Source organism: Acipenser ruthenus, chromosome 16, assembly GCF_902713425.1.
Source record: "Acipenser ruthenus chromosome 16, fAciRut3.2 maternal haplotype, whole genome shotgun sequence".
NCBI classification, from domain to species: domain Eukaryota; kingdom Metazoa; phylum Chordata; class Actinopteri; order Acipenseriformes; family Acipenseridae; genus Acipenser; species Acipenser ruthenus.
In genome coordinates, this window is record NC_081204.1 from 15,348,966 (window position 1) to 15,369,944 (window position 20,979).

The 20,979-nt window shown below is 42.2% G+C and overlaps 1 protein-coding gene across 4 annotated transcripts in view; it reads right to left on the bottom strand.

Moving 5' to 3' along the window:
• Nucleotides 1–5,032: 5,032 nt before the first annotated feature.
• LOC117412421 (NACHT, LRR and PYD domains-containing protein 3-like) overlaps nucleotides 5,033–20,979 on the bottom strand; it is a 65,521-nt gene continuing 49,574 nt past the window's right edge. For 2 of the 4 annotated variants that reach the window (XM_058988897.1, XM_058988895.1), the window contains 5 exons: nucleotides 19,679–19,849; nucleotides 17,875–18,045; nucleotides 12,203–12,373; nucleotides 9,948–10,041; nucleotides 5,033–7,492 (listed from right to left, as the gene is read on the bottom strand). In XM_058988897.1, the coding sequence (XP_058844880.1) occupies nucleotides 7,487–7,492; nucleotides 9,948–10,041; nucleotides 12,203–12,373; nucleotides 17,875–18,045; nucleotides 19,679–19,849 (613 nt within the window). In that variant the 3' untranslated portion in view covers nucleotides 5,033–7,486. Of the gene's footprint in view, nucleotides 7,493–9,947; nucleotides 11,790–12,202; nucleotides 12,374–17,874; nucleotides 18,046–19,678; nucleotides 19,850–20,979 lie in introns of all 4 variants that reach the window. The other 2 variants (XR_009307470.1, XM_058988896.1) reach the window with 2 other exon arrangements.

Consider the following 20,979-nt stretch of genomic DNA (forward strand, 5'->3'; position numbering starts at 1 on the left):
TATTGTTAGTGTTCATTCATAGAGGTGTGGTACTTTCACTGTGATTGTTCGCTTAGTATACAGAAACTTGTCAAGTCAATCAGAGTGGGAGTCTCGCTCTCTTCACAAGATGGAGCTGTGATCAGGTTACTCATGATAAGAACAGATTTTTAAAACTGGTCATCGCTCTTTTAGTTCAGTCGTCCGTCACATTGAAAAGAATGAATTCAATGCACACATATGTGCAGTTAAATCTCCTCTACAGATCTTTCTAATCGAGAGCTGTGTTGGATGGGATTTATGTAAAGGTTTATTTTCACAATCCAACTCCACCAGTTATTGTGCAGTGCTGCAGTTCCATTGACCTCACTGCCATGTGCACAGAACTGAATGTATTGTGAAGTGCTGCAGTTCCATTGACCTCACTGCCATGTGCACAGAACTGAATGTATTGTGCAGTACTGCAGTTCCATTGACCTCACTGCCATGTGCACAGAACTGAATGTATTGTGCAGTACTGCAGTTCCATTGACCTCACTGCCATGTGCACAGAATTGAATGCATTGTGAAGTACTGCAGTTCCATTGACCTCACTGCCATGTGCACAGAATTGAATGTATTGTTTTCCGTTGTTGTTTCTTTCCATAGCAGAATCAAGGACACAGTACAAGATGCATCTGTAAGGTGTGTCATCTGGTTTCAAAAACCTCGATTAGCACTTGGACTGCCTAATGTTTCTTTAGGTAACGTGGCCCAAGTATACAGCTTGTCATTTTATTTTATTTTATTTATTTATTTATTTATTTATTTATTTATTTATTTATTTATTTTACACTAGATAAGCTTCAAAACCCCCCCATTTTATTTATTTATTTATTTGTTTTTTTTATAAATTGAACAATTTTAAAATGATGCAAAACAACTTTTAGTAAATGTAACAGTCATTGTTGACAACCTTCTAAAGTCTATTTTATATATTATGTTGTATTTCTGATGGTAAAGGTTCCTGGGTTGTTCCTCATCAAACCATTTTAAGATTTGATGATGAAAGTTTTAAATACACTTACAGCATTTCTTTTCTCATGGCAAAACCTCGTACAAACCACCAAGAGATCTCAACTTTTTACATCATTTATGATACAAAGGTTTAAAGCAAGAGCCATTAAGTGTTTTAAAATCTTTATCAAGTTCCATTACAGGGGTTGGCCAGTGAAAAAGATAATGTTTCCTGCTACACCAATGATAAATCTCATCACAATTTCCCCATTCATTTCTACACAACTGTTTTCCCTTTAAAACAAAATCCATCAAGTCCTGAATCTTGAATGTATTGTGCTGTAATAAGAACAATCCCAGAGTGCATCGTGGTCTCGTGGTGGATCAGACGTATGAATGCTGTAAATGCAGAAGCACTGGGGTTTGCAGCATGTGTTCCGTGTTGAGCACCACTCTGACTCCTTGCTGTCTAAATATCTTGATACCCTAGAAAACAAACACATGCAAAACATTTGAATGAACTCTGAAACGTTATCCATTTACTACCAATTCTGAACACCTGCGTGGGATATTTGCTCTTCATTTTCTGCATGTCATAGGTAAGAAATGCAGGAATGAGAAAAGGCCAGTCGCTCACTTTGGTGCCAGTGTGATCCGTTAGCACTCAGGAGAGGAGAAACAAAAACCCTTAACCAGGTTAGTAAGGGAAATGAAACCTCTGGGAATCCGTGGCTAGACAGACCACCCTTCCTCCAGCGGCTAGCTAAAGGTCTTATTATGATCACAGAGAGGGTTATACAATATTGTTCATGACAGCATCCAGTCTATTCTTGAAGGATCCGAGTCTCTGCTTCAACAGCTCTGTATGGCAGCCTATTCCAATGGTTCCACCCTTTCTGTGAAAAAGCTCCTTCTCCCCTTGGTTGTGAATATGCCCTTCTTCAGCTTCCACCCGTCGCCCCTGGTTCTGTTCTCTGACCTGTGAAAATAATTCTCAGCTTATTTTGTTAAACCCCTTGACAATTTTAAATACCTCTATATACCTCTAAGTAGCAGAGTTCCAAAAATATGTAGCGTTATACATCTCCACGTGTTACTACAACTTTAGATAACATACCAGTACCTGTGATTTTTCTTTTCGTTGTTAACATCCTGACAACTTTTACACACTTTTAACTTTAAAGTCTGTTTCAAAACTCTTTTTAAAATGTATTATTAATTTACTTTTAATCCAATACAGATGCATTGCATCCACTCACACAGTCCACAGCGCAACGTTTCTCAACTGCGCTTTCATTCAGCACAGTTCATGCTGCCTGCATTCTGTTTCTTCATATTGCTTTTGTTTCTGTTAGCTGCTATTGGCCACCATTAACGTCAGTATAATCATTGCATGTTGATTGGCCAAGCTTTCATTCTGATCAGATTTCATTTTAGCATGCGTCACAGATCTCCGCCCCTTTCGCTTTGTGTCAATGCTCATTTGTTGATCAACGAGAGAAGACCTTAGCAGTGCAATGTGAAAACGGCGGTGTGGAGTAATTATCATTAATATGAAGTAATCATTATTTTCTTTAGTGCAGCAGAGAAACTATCTGAATATTCGAAAGACCATTGCTGCACATGAATTTGAAGGCAAAAATCCATGTCAGTGTTCGCCATAAATTACATAGTTGATAATTTTGTGTACAGAATTATGTTTACATCAAAAAAAGGCAGAAGTAAACCACAATAATGATATTACTTTATGAAAACGTGTTTCTTGTCGCTTTGTTTCTTGTGCAGAAACCACAATACCAGGGATAAAAAAAAAAAAGCCTACTTTTATACTGTTTCTGCCTGAAAAATCTTTTTCTGGAATAGATCATGGTAATTAATCTACACAGACAGACAACAGAGAAGCACACAGAACGTATTACTGTAAGATAATAAGTACAAAATAAGTAAAAGAAACAGGGATATATGTTCTAATCCAAGGCTATTATTGTAGCATGGCCAGGTCCTGTTGTAGGTGAATACCCAGGGTCTGGAAAGTATGGGGATGATTTCAGAGAATACTATGGAGATTAAAATGGCCAAGTACACCATTAGTCTTAGTGCCTGTTACATAAAAAAAAAATTGAGGGGTATTTTAGCCCCTATTGTGCATTGTTTGACTTGGACCTTATTGTATCATTTTTTCATAGCACAGTTGTTTTTTATACCATTTTTTAAAACATCCCTTTTTAAGGATATCTTGAAACAAAACTCCCTCTCTACAGCAGTTACTGCATAGTGTAATATGGTTTAGTTTAGGTGTTATATTACACTACATGACTGAGTGATACATGCAGAGGGTACAAATCTTTCAGTATATTCAGCTTCTTTGTTTAAAGTGAATTGGTTATAATTGATCAGTTATTTTTTTAAGGCTTATGTTGTATTTATAAATGTATTGTGTACCAAAACGTATTTATTCATTGGCACTCAAATTGTCTCCATTTTTAAACGTCTGTGCATATGAGTACCTGCACTTTTTTGTTGAGAATTTCACCCTCGGTTTCATCCAATCACAAATCTCATTCAGAGGCAACTGGTGTGCTCCCTTCAAACAACACACCACCAATTAGATGCCTTTATAGCTTTACAACAAGAAACAATTCAAACCAAGAAAGAAAAAAAATGAATTGACAATTTACCAAAACACTGACAGAAATACCAAAAATACAAATCCACCAACAACATTTGAATGATATTTTTCTAGTTTATTGATAATATTTTAATGATACAATTAAATAATATATTTTTTTCTGAATGTATTTTCCATATTGTATTAGTTTGTACATTTGTATATATTCCATATGAAATAAACTATTGTGTATGATTCATTTACACACACACACAGGGAATGTGGCTATAGTCCAATTTAAACATTTGGCCAGGTCATCTACACAATATATATGTTACACTCAAGAGTCAGGATTCGGTCAATCGCCAATAAAAATATCAATTTTACATTGACAAATTATCAAAGAACGAAATGAAGGGATATTGTGAAATGATTAATATCAAACAAGCAAAGAACGAAACAGAAATAACAGACAGCTTTATGTAAAGCGATATAATCAAATTGAGGTCAGTATGGTAATCTTTAGTGCCAAGGCTAGACAAAAGTATGTGAATTAGCAAATAGGTTTGGGGGCTCTAAGCACCGTTCACCACGGCCTTCTGCTGCCTTCCGCAGACTACCCCTGGTATTTATAATTATTATAGTGAACACTGCAGTACTGTACTGTGGTATGTAATACAGATACTATGGTGAATACTGTACTACTATACTGTAGTAGATACTATAGTGTGTATTAGAATTTATATTGTAGGGTTTTAAACCTTATATACTCTACTATAGTACAGTATACACTGCAGGGTTGTATTGTAGCAAAGACCATACCAACACTGTTTTATACACATAATGTTGTTTTATAGAACATATCAATACTTACTATCACAATATTCTAAACCTTTTATACACATTTATTCTTGTGGACCTTAGAATATTAAAGGATCTAATACAACACCTGATCCATCTCATTGTTTAGAAAGACAACATTGCTTCCAATATACATACTAAGAATAATATTTAGGTTAAGGTTTACAAATATAGGCACTTTTACTTCTCCATATAAAAGTATACGTTATCTTGTTTCTGATTATAAAAATTGATAATTTCTCAAAAATTAAGGAAAGCAAAAAACTTTGTTCATGCATCTGTTAAGGTTGTTATTGAAACAACAAAAGCAGGGAAATGTGATGTTAGGTTTTCAACTCTGCATTCCCCCTGCCCCGCTTACAAGCAGTTGAAGGGACAAGGCAAAACAAGCAACCACAGACAGCCATCATCAGTTAAGATGAACAACATACAACTCTGCAGATAACACAAGAGACATCCATCATCATGGTCCACTAAGTGTATGAGGTCTACTGCTATGCCAGGGAGTTGGGGGGTGTGGCAAAGTGGTTGCAGTGTGCAGGTGTGGTGACATCACGGACCCAGGAAGCAGTACAAAACAAAACAAAGCACAGGGCTAAAACGGCCACAGCCATGTATTTATTAAATAACAAAAACACAGTTACAAAAGCAGCAAAGAAAAGGGCACGTGGGCCAAAACAAAACAAACAAATAATAACTCTCTTACCCAAAAACGAGTACCTTCTGCAATACTAACACCGGTAGCAATTGTCTCTTTGTTTTCACTCCTCTCTTGAGCTGAGGCGGTCTCTTATATCCTATGGCTGGAGCCTTAACTACCCATTGATCAAACAACTACCTTATTAAGGCTTCAGCCACATTCTCACAGGATTATTTAAGGATGGGGAAGTAACCATATCCTTGCCAAATAATAACAATAATGCCGGCTTTTCGTCGGCCACATAATAATAATAATGTACGGTTTCGTCCGCCCGCACACTAACACAATATTATATTAATAATAAAAACAATAATACAAAATAATATATAAATATACACAAGGGGTGGGCACCCCATCACATTCTTGTGCGCAGTACACATGGCCCAATGTCCTCCTCTCCCTTAAAACTCCAAAAGTCCCTTTCAAAGTCCTGGGGTGGGAACAGAGGCTTCCTCTTGCCCACCAGTGGCAACTTGGGCCAGTAGCAGGAAGGCGGTATTCCCTGGCGGCGACTCCAGGCGACCAAATTCAACTGCCATGGGCATCCACATGTTTGATGTGCTGTCAGGTTGGTGGGTAGGGGGTGGGGATCTGCATGCAGTGCAACATGAGAGGAAGTGGATATGTGTGGTTGATCGTGAGACATAGGTACATCAAGCAATCAATCAATCTTTATTTGATATAGCGCCTTTCACAATACATTGCCACAAGCGCTTACAGGATAAAGCTTTAACAAAAAAAAGAAAAATAGCATCAATAAACAAAGAGCTTGTTCATTCTGTCTTGGTCCAAGTGTGGCCTGCACTCAGGAGAGGAAAAACAAAAAACCCTATGAGCTTCATAAGGGAAAGATGCATGACAGGTGGACTCCCAACAGTGCAGTCATATGAATCTTTACAATGTACTAGAATAACAGTCTGTTGTGTAGAATTGCAGATTCCATGGCATAACACAGTCTTTTGAAGGGGAGGAGGGCAGTTGGGCTGATTTTGCTTAGTTGGTTTTCAGATCATGATATGGTGTTTGTTACTTTGGGAACAGATATTGTGGATATGGGGAAAGTTGTTTGGTCTGCACTTGCATTCATAGTAACGTGGAGAAGGGCAGTGCTTCAAACACAAGATACCCATGAGACAGACGCATGACTATTATATCACCACCAGCAAAGTGGAGGGGTATGAGGTCCACTGTCATGAAATCTATGTTTACATGGGCGAGTGGAATGTGCTTTGTTACGGATACTGTGGCAGGGTGGAACCCTTCCTGGGAGATTGTCTGTGTTTATTTTAATAATAATAATTGTTGTTTTGCAGCATGGATGGGGTTAAATTCCCCATCCTTCTAGACTCGTGTGTAATGTGCACATCTCCAAATTGATTAAGTGGTTACCAATGTGGAGATGACCATAAATATAAAAGAGCGAAGCAGCCGCTCAGAGAGGGGAGTGAAAGAACAGAGAAGGAGCAAGCGAAAGCTCAGAAAAACAGATAACAATTGCTACTCGTGCTGGACGAGGTCCAGACGTGATTTGTTTGAAATATGTATGTTTGTTTTGGTCCTCGTGCCACTGTTATTTTTGTAAATAAACACGCTATGGTGTATTTCCCTGGGAAGGGTTACACCCTGCCACAGATACGCAGAGTTTTCAATATCCCGGGAAGGGTTACACCCTGCCACAGATACGCAGAGTTTTCAATATCCCGGGAAGGGTTACACCCTGCCACAGATACGCAGAGTTTTCAAGTGTCCTACTAGATGAGCAACAGAATACAGACAGATATGTTAAATGGGAGGGATGGCCTCCCTGTCACAATTGCGCTGTATACTGCTGTATCCAGTCTCTGTGTCTCTTATTCCCTCACAGTGTGGAGATGCTGTATCCAGTCTCTGTGTCTCTTATTCCCTCACAGTGTGGAGATGCTGTATTCAGTCTCTGTGTCTCTTATTCCCTCATAGTGTGGAGATGCTGTATCCAGTCTCTGTGTCTCTTATTCCCTCACAGTGTGGAGATGCTGTATTCAGTCTCTGTGTCTCTTATTCCCTCACAGTGTGGAGATGCTGTATTCAGTCTCTGTGTCTCTTATTCCCTCACAGTGTGGAGATGCTGTATCCAGTCTCTGTGTCTCTTATTCCCTCACAGTGTGGAGATGCTGTATCCAGTCTCTGTGTCTCTTATTCCCTCACAGTGTGGAGATGCTGTATCCAGTCTCTGTGTCTCTTATTCCCTCACAGTGTGGAGATGCTGTATCCAGTCTCTGTGTCTCTTATTCCCTCACAGTGTGGAGATGCTGTATCCAGTCTGTAGATCTCTGCAGCTCCTGTTTCCCTCCTGACTGGACTGTTTACACCTGTGAGAGAGACAGAGAGAGAATCAGACAGTTACAAATCCATCATTTGTTCATTTCAATGAAGGAGTCATTATCCATCTGTGACAGGCTGGCTTGAGCGGTGACGTCAGACCCGGAATAAACACACAGCACTACAAGTGAAATGAAGGGAATGCGCTGTTGCACCGGTTTATTCGAAAACAAAACGAACACTCAAACAAACAAACATTGTGCTCGTGTTTCCAGCACGAATAGCAATTGTTATGATTTTATAATTAGTTTTCTCCTCTCTCTCTCCCGTTCTCCACTCATGAACAGCCAACACCATGTGCGTGAAACATTCATTATTTTATAAAGTTGTGCCAAGATTCAATTGCTAATGAATCTTGGCACAGACTGCACGTGGACTAATTGTGCACTTCCCGTGCCCCCATACAAATACCCCTTTTAATCTGCATGTGAAGTGATTGTGCAATCCCCGTGCCTAAATACAAATATACATTTTACATCACCTGTATTACATAACCCACACTCTGTGCACCACTATAATAATACATATAACAGACAACATAAAACACAAAATACACACAGGGGTGGGGCACCCTGCCACACCATCACATTGGAAACATTCCATTCCCAACTCTCCTGAGCTGTTAGCTACACTGTCCCTTTAAGACAAGCACCCCCCCACCCCCTGCACCCCAGGGGTACCCTCTGCATTAAAATCAGTCAGTCTGATTCACAGAGCCTTTTACTACAAACCACTATTAGAATGAAAGATACAAACACCAGTTACAACTGCCCCTTATTTACTACATTTCCACTGACAAGTCTGAGCGAAGCTGGCTTAGACTCCACTGACACAAGCAGGCTGTGAGGCCCAGACATTTCCACTGAGCTTTCTGCAGGGCTGACCCAGAACCAGGCCCAGTGAGGCTGCTGCGAAGGGGCTTTGCCTTCCAGGTTAGCAGAGCTTTGTACAAGTATTAAGAGATTTAATAGCACAGGGGTTTACAAAGCATTGGGTATAGAGGTAAAAAGAAGCTGTGAACTAGCTCTGTCTTGAGCTTGCTGTTGAAACAGAAATACCCAGATTAAAAAATGAACTGTAAAAAAACATGTAGCTACAGCCTAATATAAAAACAATGCTTTAAGTTCTAATATTAAACATTCCTGGTACTAAATCAGAAGCCACTTGCTTGTTTCTCCAGTGATCTTAACAACAATACCCCTCTGTAAGCACTGAAGAGGATCTCTGAATCTAGTATATCCCAGCACTTATTATTACAAATACAATTACTGATAGGAGACTGAATAAAACCCTATCCCTACATAAATAACCACAGGATTACCACAATATTTCGTTTGAATGTTTGTCCTGCTTGCTTTCCAATTGCTCTACAATTTAACTGTTTAAGCAATACCCGGTAGAACACAGAAATATACCAGGCAGCATTTTATTATTTCCAGTCCACACACCCAGTTTCTTTGTGCATGTTATACCAGAACAGCAATACCATTGATCAAATGATTTGAGCAGAGTTACAATATCACCTGTATCTGGTAAAGTAATAATTCTCATCTGTTGAACGATAACCAACCCCTCAAGCCTCCCCCAGCTGATAGAGTTTGCTTCAGTGAAGTTGGGGGGAGACAGCAGGGCTTATCAATGCTTGTTTTATTGAGGATAAGAAAAAGAAGCAATGACAAGTTAACAATGTCCCTTCATATATCTGTGGGTATGGGGTTGGTTTATAGAAATGAATCACAAGCTCCAATTTCCTATGCATTGCGTTCCCTGAGTATCTCAATGTTGAACTTGTCTGTCTGTCTGTCTGTATCTAAGTTGAAAGCTGTTGTTTCTGTGGTGCAATGGAATGCATGGAACTCAGCAGAAAAATAGCTTGTAAATGTAATGCATGCTCCTTATTGGTTGTGGAATGATTTTACCATTCTAGAAGGAAGTTATAAATGGGGCAGTATGTTCTTTTATCCAGAATCCTTCAGAACTAAGGAGATGTCATTGTTAGAGCTGTTTGGATAGCTATTGTTGATTTTCTGTTTGCCTTGTTGGCTCGTTTCTTCTACAACTCAAAACTGTTGGTAAACACACGACACAGTGCTACAGTGAGAATGTGTTGGTTTGGAATCTGATCCTCTCTTTAAATTAATTGAAATCTGTTGAAATCATTGGTATCTGTCAGTGTCACTCAATCAATATGGAGAGACTGAATGCAGCAGCTTGGTGGATTTTTTAAAACTGTATTATTATTTTAAGTAAAGACAATGTTGATATTTAAAGGACAGGCCTGTTTAATCAATTTCCAATTAGCACACAGCATCTGAGGTGAAACAGCGCTCAGGAATAGTTTTTTTATAATGTGCTGTTACTGACGTATGCGGGACATGTTTCAAGTACCCACTGGGGATAATACAGCATGAACATCAGAACAGAATAACACCTATGATGTCATACCTCCACAGTCATGTCACGCCCTGATCTCCTCAGCTCCTCTTGCAGGGACTTCAGTCTCCTCTTCCCCTCCTCACTGAACTGATTACCATACAGCCTGAGAGACAGAGGGTTACAAACACAACACAGCTTCTCCCTTCCTCTATCCCTGTCTCTCTCCCTCCATCCCTGTCTCTCCCTTTCTCGTTCCATCACTTCCTCTCTCCTTTCTCCCTCTTCCCTCCCTGTCTCGTCATCTCTTTTTCTCCCTCTCCCTGTCCCTCTCCTCTCTCCACCCTGTATCCCCTCTCTCCTTATCTCTTTCTCTCCCTGTCTCTTCCCCCCTCCCTGCCTTTCTGTCTCTCTTCCTCTAGCTACCCCTCCTTCACTCATTCTCTCTCACCCTCCATCCCTGTCTCTCCCTACCTCCCTCCCTCCATGTCTATGTTATTATCCTTCTTTATCACACCCTCTTTTTTCCTCCTCCTTTCTCTTTCCCTCCCACCCACCTTGTCTCTTTCCCTCCTTCTCCCCCTCAATCTGGCCATGGGCTGGCATCTCGTATGAACAAGGACCTTGTAATATTTCTAAAAGAGGTGTCGCTTGTTAATCATTTGGTCGAGGAAGGCTTCTCTCTAAAAGGTGAATTTATTCTGGTATCACCCCAAGTAAACCCTGTAAAAAAAAAATCATAATATAGAATGTTCTGCCTTTTTTTACAGAATGGAATGCTGGAGAGAAAATTGGCCCGATACGGGAAACAAGTATCTCACATTAAAAACATTAGGTTGTAGGAATGAAAATATTAAGGACATGCTGTCTTTTACAAGACAGGTTTTTCTGCTACTTAATAACCCTGGGCAAGTGTGACGAGGAGAGAAAGAATCAGAGGTGTAAGTCCACCTCCCAACCCAAGAGGGTGCTAAGTAAGGCGAGTAATACATCTTTACGAAGACCAGCTGACTTCCTGGTTGGGACAAAACCGGAAGTCGACCATCTCGATGAGGGGTCTATTGATCAGCTGTGCTAACTACACGATTGCAGAGATCGTGGGGCAGACCTGATTGCAAGGGAGGAGTTTAGCAGTATAAAACGGGACGCAGCCGAGCTAGTAAACAACCTTATGCTGATCGAAGGCGAAGCCAGAGTTTTGTTGTCTGTAAACCGTGAGTCTTTGTCCATGTTGTTTATTAACTACTCTTGTGTATCACCAGACTGCTGTGCAGACGCTCACAGAGCCAGTAACCACACTGGAGCACGAATACACAATTAGTACAATCCACACAGAAAATACGCTTTTCAACTTTACCAGTGCATGTACCACAGGCTGCCTTTTCACAACGGGCACAGACATCCAGTTTTGTTTCTGTTGCATTTAGCAACCTGGCATTGTCTTTTCTTCCGTGTGTCAGTGGGCACAGCGCTGGCTGAAGGTTGAGGGGCATTTGCAAGCTGGCTTGCGCTTCTCTGATCAAAATTTTTCTGTCGTAGCTCCAGGGCTAGCTGCAAAATGAAGTCCCTCCGGGTGATTGTGTTCCCGGTGCACTCCTTGTACAGAACAAAAGCCAGACCCAAAACATTATAAAAAACAGCCAAAGGCCACCTGCGAGAACCACCTTTGACAGAATGCTGCCGTGCAATTTGATCAAGTACATCCACACCATACTTTGTTGCGTTGTAAAATGCAAGTCAATAGGACATTGATTTAACATCTCATCCACAGGTTAAATGACTTGCTCAGGGTCACACAGTGAGTCAGTCAGTGGCAGAGGTGGGATTTGAAGCGGTGATCTTCTGGTTACAAGCCCTGGACTTTAACCACTGGACCACACTGCCTCCTGCCTTCAAACTCTGCTGGAGCCCATGCTATGTGGGAGATAACAGAACCAGATCATCAGCATAGAGTAAGGATTTAATTTGAGTGTCATCAGAGCTTCCCCTGGGACAGAGGACTGCTCCAGCACTGTAGCCAACTCATCGACATTGATGTCAAAGAGAGTTGGGCTCAGGTTACAACTCTCTTAACAACTCTCTTTCCCTCCCTCTTGCTCTCTTCCACTCTCTCCTTCCCTCATATCTCACTCCCTCACTCAATATCTCTCTTTTGTTACCTGCTTTCTCTCTCCCCTGCTCTCACCCGCTCTCTATCTCTCTTCCCCCTCTTTTCCCCTTTCATTCTCTCTTTCTCCATCTATCTTTACCCTCTATTCTCTCTTTCCCCTTGTCATTTCTCCCTGTCAGTAATGTAATATTCACACAAACACTCAGTGTTTACTTACCCCAGTTTCTCTAATTTACAGTTTGGATGATTCAGTGCAGCAGTCAGCTTCATTCCCGATTTCCCCAGCTTATTCCCTCTCAGCTGCAGTTCTCTCAGGGTTGACTGGTTTGTACAGAGAGCAGAGGCCAGGTCACCACAGCAATCCCCTGTGAGATCACACCCCTCCAGCCTGCAGAGATAAGGAGACAGGAACTCACTAGAAACTAATTTCTGTACAACTGGCTGCTCTGCTACTGCCAAGACTGAAATCATCAGGAACTGTGGTAGATTTTAATCTATTTGATTGTCTTGTTCAGTTTGTCTCCCTTCATGTCTATCTCTCTCTCTCTGTGTCTGTCACACTCTTTCTTCCCCCTCTATCTCTTTTCACACCCTCTCTACCCCTCCCTACATGTTCCTCTCTTCCCCCCTTTCCCCTGCTCTCTTTCACTGATCTCTCTCTCCCCGCTCCCTCTCTCTCTCAAATTCAAAGCTGCTTTATTGGTATGACTTACATCGGCAGTATTGCCAAAGCATTTACAAAGGAACAGTAAATATTATAGACATATTTCAATACAAATAGTAAATAAAACAAAACAAGGCAAAGACACTGAACTAAATATTGAAACATTAAATACTAAACAGCCCTAAATAACCCCCCTCCCTCCCCAGCAGTGCCTCAGCCTGTACAGAGCGCTCACTCTGTGTCCCTCAGGCTGTGACAGGCGGCTACATACCAGGCAGCCAGTGGGGCTGTGTGTCCCTCTCCTAGTATGACTGCCAGTTTTTCTGGGTCCATCATGTGTTGGAAATGTTGGAGAGGAGTAATGATTTTTTTTAAAGAATATGTCCCTTGTTTGGGCATGTTTATTACAATGTAGAAGAAACTGCATCTCTATCTCGACCTCACCTGTCTCACAGTGACCACATAACCTGCTTTCTCTGGGTAGCCAGGTCTGCCTCTGTCGGCCTTTTTCAATGGCCAGGCTGTGGTCACTGAGCCTGTACTTGGTCAGGATTTGCCTCTGCTTTATACCTTTGACAGTGGCGAGATATTCTGCTAGGGTAAAGTTTCTTTTTAGGGTCCGATAGCAAGTTTATTTGGGGGTTTTGTTTCTTTGTCCCAATGATCCAAATAGGACCTTTTGATTTGTTTTACAGTTTGGTTGACTCTGATTGGCAGTGCTTTAGCAGTGCTCTCCTGAAGCTGGTTAGTGTTAGTGTAGGTTAGTGTAGTGAGCTTCAGGACCAGCTGGCTGAGGGGACACTTTTCTGGTCTGAGCTCTTGGGTTTGCAGGACCTTGTACTGCAGTGAGTCTGGCTCACTTCTGTTTAGATGTATCCAGAATATTAGTGCTCTTTTTTGTATGTTGGTGAGCAGTGGGTAGCAGCCTAATTCAGCACTGCATGCATGGTTTGCTGTACCTGTAATATGTTTTTGCAGAATTCAGCATGCAGGGTTTCAACTGGATGTTTATCCCATTTTATATAATCTTGTTGACTGACTGGACCCCATACCTCACTTCCATATAGTACAATGGGCTGGATAACATGGTCAAATATTTTTATCCAAATTCTAACAGGTATGTCTATTTTGTACAGCCTCTTTTTGATGGCATAAAAAGCTCTGCAGGCTTTTTCTTTTCATGCATTCACTGCTAGGTTAAAGCTCCCTAACGCACTAATAGTCATGCCTAGGTAATTATAATGTGTGGTGTGTTCTAGGGTGGTGTTGCCTAGAGTGAAGTGGTACCTGCTTCCATGAGCTCTGGCCTTTTTCTGGAAAACTGTAACTCTGGTCTTGTCCAGGTTGACTGTCAAGGCCCAGGTCTGACAGTACTGCTCTAGCGTGACAGGCTCTGTGGGGGACAGCAGGACTCACTTTGTCGTGTAAAGTGAGACCAGGGACTGCAGACTGTTCCAACACCATTGCTAACTTGTTGATATAGATGTTGTACAGTGTTGGGCTCAGACTGGTTTCACTCCACGCTCCTGTTTGAAGAATTCTGTTATTTTGTTGCCCATTTTTATTCTGCACTTATTTCCTGAATACATCGACTTTATTATGTCATATATTTTACCTCCTAAACCACTTTGGAGAATTTTATAATGTAGACCTTCATGCCAAATGGAATCGAATGCTTTGTTATTATTATTAGTATTTATTTCTTAGCAGACGTCCTTATCCAGGGCGACTTACAATTGTTACAAGATATCACATTATTTTTACATACAATTACCCATTTATACAGTTGGGTTTTTACTGGAACAATCTAGGTAAAGTACCTTGCTCAAGGGTACAGCAGCGTCCCCCACCGGGGATTGAACCCACGACCCTCCGGTCAAGAGTCCAGAGCCCTAACCACTACTCTACACTGCTGCCCTTTTAAAGTCAATAAAACATGCAAATATTTTGCCTTTGTTTTTTTGGTGGCCGTGTTTGTTTGTTAGGGTTTGTAGGATGTAAATATGATCAAAAGTGAAAAGTGCAGTGTTTTGGAAGGAAGTCACTCTGACTCTTACTCAAGACACTGTGTTCAGTAAGGAAGGCCAGTATCCAGGTGTTAATGATACTGCAGAACACCTTCCCCAGATTACTGCTCACACAGATGCCTTGGTAGTTATTGGGATCGAATTTGTCTCCACTTTTATATATGGGTGTTATAAGCCCTTGGTTCCAGGTCTCGTACGAGATTGAGGAGTTTGAGCAGGGCCTCCTGCAGCTTGGGGCTGCTGTGTTTCAGCATCTCAGCATTGATGCTGTCAGGCCCACTTGCTTTTTTTGATTTGAGGGCCTTGCGTTTATTATTCAGCTCCTCCACCGTGATTGGGGTGTCTAGGGGGGTTTGATTGTCCTTAATACAGGACTCTAATTTTTTTTTGTTTTACACAAATGGAATTTTGAGTTTGTTGTTCTTTGTTTTGTATTTCTTAGTTTTTTCCAAATGTTTCCATTTTGGATGGCCAGTTTTTGTAGGTTTCCCAAAAATGATTTTGGTTTATTGACTCCTCAATTTCGCTGAGTTGTTTATTAATATGGTCTTGTTTTTTATTTCTTAGTGTGTTTGTATTGTTTAAGTGTCTCACAGTATCTGAGGTGTAAATCTGGGCTGTCTGGATCTTTATGTTTTTGATTGGATAGCTGTCTTAGTTTTTTCCTTCTAGTTTTACAGTCTTCATCATACCACTTTTCTTTTAATTTATTCTTTTGGATTTTTACAATTTACTATTTTTAAGTTAGATTTTTCTGCTGCTTTTCTAAGTATGTTATTCAAATCTTTTACAGCCAGAGTTACTCCTGTTTTTGTGTGTTGATACTGTGTGTTTTGAAATGTGTGTATTAGGGTTTCTATTTCATTGGTGCCAATTGCTTCTTTGTATATTTCTGTATTGTTTGGAGCCCATCTGTAGGAATGGTTTAAACTGTACAGCTTATAGGGCTGTGTCTGTGTGTTGTTGATCTGCTCTTTTCTTTTTATGAACACAGTGATTTGGCTGTGATCTGAGAGGGGGGTTTGTGGTCTGACAGTGAATGTATTAATAAAGGAGGGGTCTAGGTCAGTGATGGCATAGTCCACCACACTGTTACCAAGAGCTGAACTGTATGTAAACCTACCTAAAGAGTCCTTACTGATCCTGTCATTCATGATATATAGGCCTAGGCCTTGACAGAGAATAAATAATTGTCTCCCATTTTTGTTTACCACACTGTCATGGCTATTCCTGTTTGTAGTCATGTGCGTGTGGTATAGAGGGGATTGTCCGAATATGTGGCTGTTCCCCTGTGAGTTAATGTTAAGTCAGGCAGAGTGTCTGTTCTGGCATTAAAGTCACCGCAGAGCAGCACACTTCCCTGGGCCTGGAAGTGGCAGATCTCTGTCTGGAGATTGTGGAAGGTGTCTTCCTTGTAATAAGGGGAGTCCGATGGGGGGATGAAGGCTGCACACAGGTAGATATCTGTTTGGCAGGTGACAATGCTATTACTCATTTTTAGCCACAGGTGGGTCTCTCCTGTTCTTATTGGTCTAATAGCAATGGAATACAAAAAAAAACATTCTTGTTATTTGGGCGTATTATTATAATTATTATTATTAATGTTTTTATGTAAATTTAATTTAACGTTTTTGTCTGTATCAGTTTTCATTAACAACTGTAACCCTAAATTAAATTAAATTAAATTAAAATGAAGAACTCGCCATTGTTTCCTCTACTCCTGCTTAAATTCCGGAAGCATCTGGCCGGCTCATTGCACAATGGGATATGTCTAGTGGACAGGGGTGTGACGTAGGACTGCAGTGAGGGTTTAGCTGTACTGCTCAGAGAGGATTCAAGGGGCTTGGAAGTGGAGGGAGTTTGGGCTGCTGTGTCCCAGGTGGAGCCAGAATTGGGTGATTCTTTTCTGGATGGGGATCAACAGAGGCACTCTCCCTAGTTCTGCTCTACAGCCATTGTTTGGGGCTTCTCTGTGTAAGTGCAGTAGCTCTTTACAGAAGCGCAGGTGTGTGGTTTCTGTGGTTGTTTTGTCCCACTGTGTGTACTCTGTACTCAGGGTTGGGCCCTAGACTTCACTGACATACTTTTTCCTGGCTATTTCTTAGGTTTTCTTTGGAAAATCACAATTTGTGTTTTATTCAGATTAGCCTCCAGGGCCCACGTTTAGCAGTGTGTCTCCGGGAGTGTCAGGCTGTGCTGCAGGCCTTCCTGTGTTGGGGATAGGATGACTAAGTCATCTGCGTACAGCAGACTCTTCACTGTGGTGTGGCCAGGGACGAGGCTGGGGTGGGCGCTTGCTCTAACAGACCAGACAGACCACTGATATAAATGTTACTGTCTCACTCCTCTCTCCTGCCTAAAGGAACCTGTTTGTTTGTTGTCTATTTTTACTTTGTACTGTGTCTCCGAACACATGGATTTAATTGAGTCATAAACCTTTCCACCAATTCCTGCTTGTAGCAATTTGAGGTACAATGCTTTACAATTTGAGTGAAATGCCTTTTTTAAATGAAGCAAGCAAATAATTAGTCTTTGTTGGTGTTGTTTACTTGTTTGTTTATGAGTGTCTGTAAAGTAAACATGTGATCAGTGGTGTGGTGTTTGGGAAGGAATCTAATCTGGCTCTTGTTTATGGTATTTTGTGTCATCAGATATTGGGATATTATTTGGTTTAAAATACTACAGAATACTTTGCTGAGGTTACTCCCCACACATACGCCTCCTTTCTCCAACCTCACTCTCTCTTTCCCTCCCCCTCTCCTTCCCTCTATTCTCTCCCTCCTTTTTCCTCTCCCTCACTCTTTGCCTTTTTCCTCTATTTCCTTCCTCTCACTCCCTGCTCTCTATCTCTCTCCCCCTCTTGCTTTTTTCCCACCTTTTGTCTCTCTTTCTCTATCTCTCTCTCTATCTTTCCCCTGTATTCTCTCTTCCCCCTTGTCATTCCTATCTGTCAGTAATATTCACACAAACATTCCCTCCTCTCTCCCACCTAACTCTTTCTTTCTTTCCCTGCTCTCTCTCTTTTCCTGCTCTTTCCACCCTCTCCTTCCCTCTATTATCTCCCTCCCTCCCTCTCATTTTCCACCTTTCATTCTATCTCTCTTTCTCCACCTCTATCTTTCCCCTGTATTTTTTCTTCCCCCTTGTCATCCCTGTCTGTCAGTAATATTCACACAACCACCCAGAGTGTTTACTTACCCCAGTTTCTCTAATTTACAGTTTGGATGCTTCAGTGCAGCAGTCAGCTTCATTGCCGATTCCCCCAGCTTATTTTCTCTCAGCTGCAGTTCTCTCAGGGTTGACTGGTTTGTACAGAGAGCAGAGGCCAGGTCCTCACAGCAATCCCCTGTGAGATCACACTGCCCCAGCCTGCAGAGATAAGGAGACAAGAACTCACTAGATACTCACTTCTGTACAACTGGCTGTTCTGCTGCTATTTCTCTCTCTCTCTCTCTTTGTCCCTAACACTCTCTTCCCCCTCTATCGCTCTTTCCCCCTTCCCTATCTCCTCCTTCCTCTCCTCCCTCTCTTCATTCTTTCTTTCTCTCCCCTCTCCTTCCTTCTCTTTTCTCTCCCTACTCTCCCTAGATAAAAACCAGGAACTGTGGTAGATTTTAATCTATTTGATTGTCTTGTTCTGTCTGTCTACCTTCATGTCTCTCTCTCACTCTCTCTCCTTCCCTCTCTCCATTTTCCTCTTTCCCCCTTTTCCTTACATCTTTCTCCCCCTCTCTCTCTTTTTCCCCTATTTTCTCCCTCCCTCCCTCTCCCTCCTCTCACCCTCCCTTTCCTTCTCCCTCCTTCCTTTTTACTCACTCTCCCACCTCTCTTCCTTATTCCCTCTCTGTCCCTCCATTTCCCTCCCTCTCTTTATTCCTCCCTTTGTATGTCCCTCCATCCCTCTCCCCATCTCCCCTCCCTCACTTGCCACTCTCATATCTTCCCACCTCCTCTCTCTTTTTCCCCTCTGTCCCTTATCCGCTCTCTTTCCCTTCCTTTCCGCTTTTTTGCACTCTCTATTTTCATCCTCTCTCCCCATGTTTCTCTCAGGTTGTGGCAGGCAGCTACATACTGGGCAGCGAGCTCTGCTGTCAGCTCTGCTGTCTGCTGCTCTTCTCCTAACAGGGCTCCCCTCTATTTATGGGGGCTAAAGAGTCTTTGTATCCCACAATGATGCCCCCTGAGTCTCTGCCCCATTTGGTTTGGGCATTCTTTAGGGAGCGCGAGATGAACTCCCTGTAGCCTGTGGGCCCAGCTTCCATGGAGTATGATTATATCCAGATTGTTGGTGCTATTTATAAATTCTGGAGTTTTTGTTTTACATCCAAATGCTGAACTGTACAAACCCATTTTCAATAGAATAAATCATGAATTATTTTTATATGAATTAGATTTATAAATTTAGGAGTTCATCTTTAGAGCGTCTTCACTCACTCTCTTTACTCACTCTCTCTCTCTCTCTCTCTCTTCTCTCTTCCCCTCTCACTCTTTCCTCTCTATTTCCCTCTTCTCTCTCCCTGCTCTCTCCCCCTCTCTCTTTCCTCACTCTCTCTCCCTTCCTCTCTTTCACTCTACCTCTCTCTCTCTGTCTCTCCCTTTTCCTCTCCCTCCCTTTTTTCCTCCTCCCCTATCTTTCTTTCCCTCACTTTCTTTCTTTCTTTCTTTCTTTCCTCCCTCTCTTTATCTTTCCCACCCTCTCGCTTGCTTTCCCCCTTCCCTTTCCCTCTATCCCATTCTCTTTTTCCCTTCCTCATTTTCCCTCTCTATTTCCCTCCTCTCTCCCACCTAACTCTTTCTTTCTTTCCCTGCTCTCTATATTTTCCTGCTCTTTCCACCCTCTCCTTCCCTCTATTATCTCCCTCCCTCCCTCTCATTTTCCACCTTTCAATCTATCTCTCTTTCTCCACCTCTCTCTATCTTTCCCCTCTATTTTTTCTTTCCCCTTGTCATTCCTCTTGTCAGTAATGTAATATTCACATAAACACCCAGAGTGCTTATTTACCCCAGTTTCTCTAATTTACAGTTCGGATGCTTCAGTGCAGCAGTCAGCTTCATTCCCGATTCCCCCAGGTTATTCCCTCTCAGCTCCAGTTCTCTCAGGGTTGACTGATTTGTACAGAGAGCAGAGGCCAGGTCCTCACAGCAATCCCTTTTGAGATCACACCGCTTCAGCCTGCAGAGATAAGGAGACAGGAACTCACTAGAAACTCACTCCTGTACAACTGGCTGCTATGCTGCTGCCAAGATTAAAATCAGGAACTGTGGTAGATTTTAATCTATTTGATTGTCTTGTTCTGTCTATCTTCTTCATGTCCATCTCTCTCTCTGAGTCCCTCACACTCTTTCATTCCCACTCTCTCCTTCCCTCTTTTCTCTCTCTCCCTCCCTTTCCCTCACCCTCCTCTCCTCCTCCCTTTCCCTCTCCCTCCTCTCATCCTCCCTTTTCCTCACGCTCCAATCCTCCCATTCCCTCTCCCTTACTCCATCTTTCCCTCTGTTTCTCTCCCTCTCTCCCTCCCTCCCTCCCTCCCTCCACTCCCTCTCTCCCTCCCTCCATCCATCTGTCCCTCTCCCCATCTCCCCTCCCTCTCTTCTCCCTCTTTTTTATCTTTCCCACCTCCTCTCTCTTTCCCCGCTCTCTCCCTTCCCCTCTTTTATTCTGTCTCCCTCTTTCTGTCTCCCTTTTTCTCTACCGCCCTCTTTTCTTCTCCCTCTCTCTTTCATTCCCTCCCTCTCTCTTTATCTTTCCCACCCTCTCTTTCCCTCTCCATCCCTTTCCATCTTTCCCTTCCTCCCTTTCCCTCTCTATTTTCCTATCTTTCCCTCCTCTCTCCTGCCACTCTCTCTTTCCCGGTTCTCTCTCTTTTTTTTCTTTTTTTTATATATATATATATATATATTTTTTTTTATAAATTTAGTCGTCGCCAATTATTTTTACCACGGTTTTCACCCCAATTTAGCATGCCCAATTATTATCTGTATCCCCGGCTCACCGCTCGCAACCCCCCCGCCGACTCAGGAAACGGAGGCTGAAACACGCGTCCTCCGAAACGTGCTCCTTCCAAGCCGTCATTTTTCGCACTGCAGATCCACAGCAATGCTACCAGACCTATAGTGCCGGAGGACAACACAGATCTGGCGGCTCCGCTGCAGAGCCACAGGCGCCCTATCGGCCAGAGGGGTCGCTGATGCGCGGTGAGCCGTGGATTCCCCTGCCGACCTAAGCCCTCCCTACCCGGGCAGCGCTCAGCCAATTGTGCGCCGCCCCCCTAGGAACTCTCGGTCACGGTCAGCTGTGACATA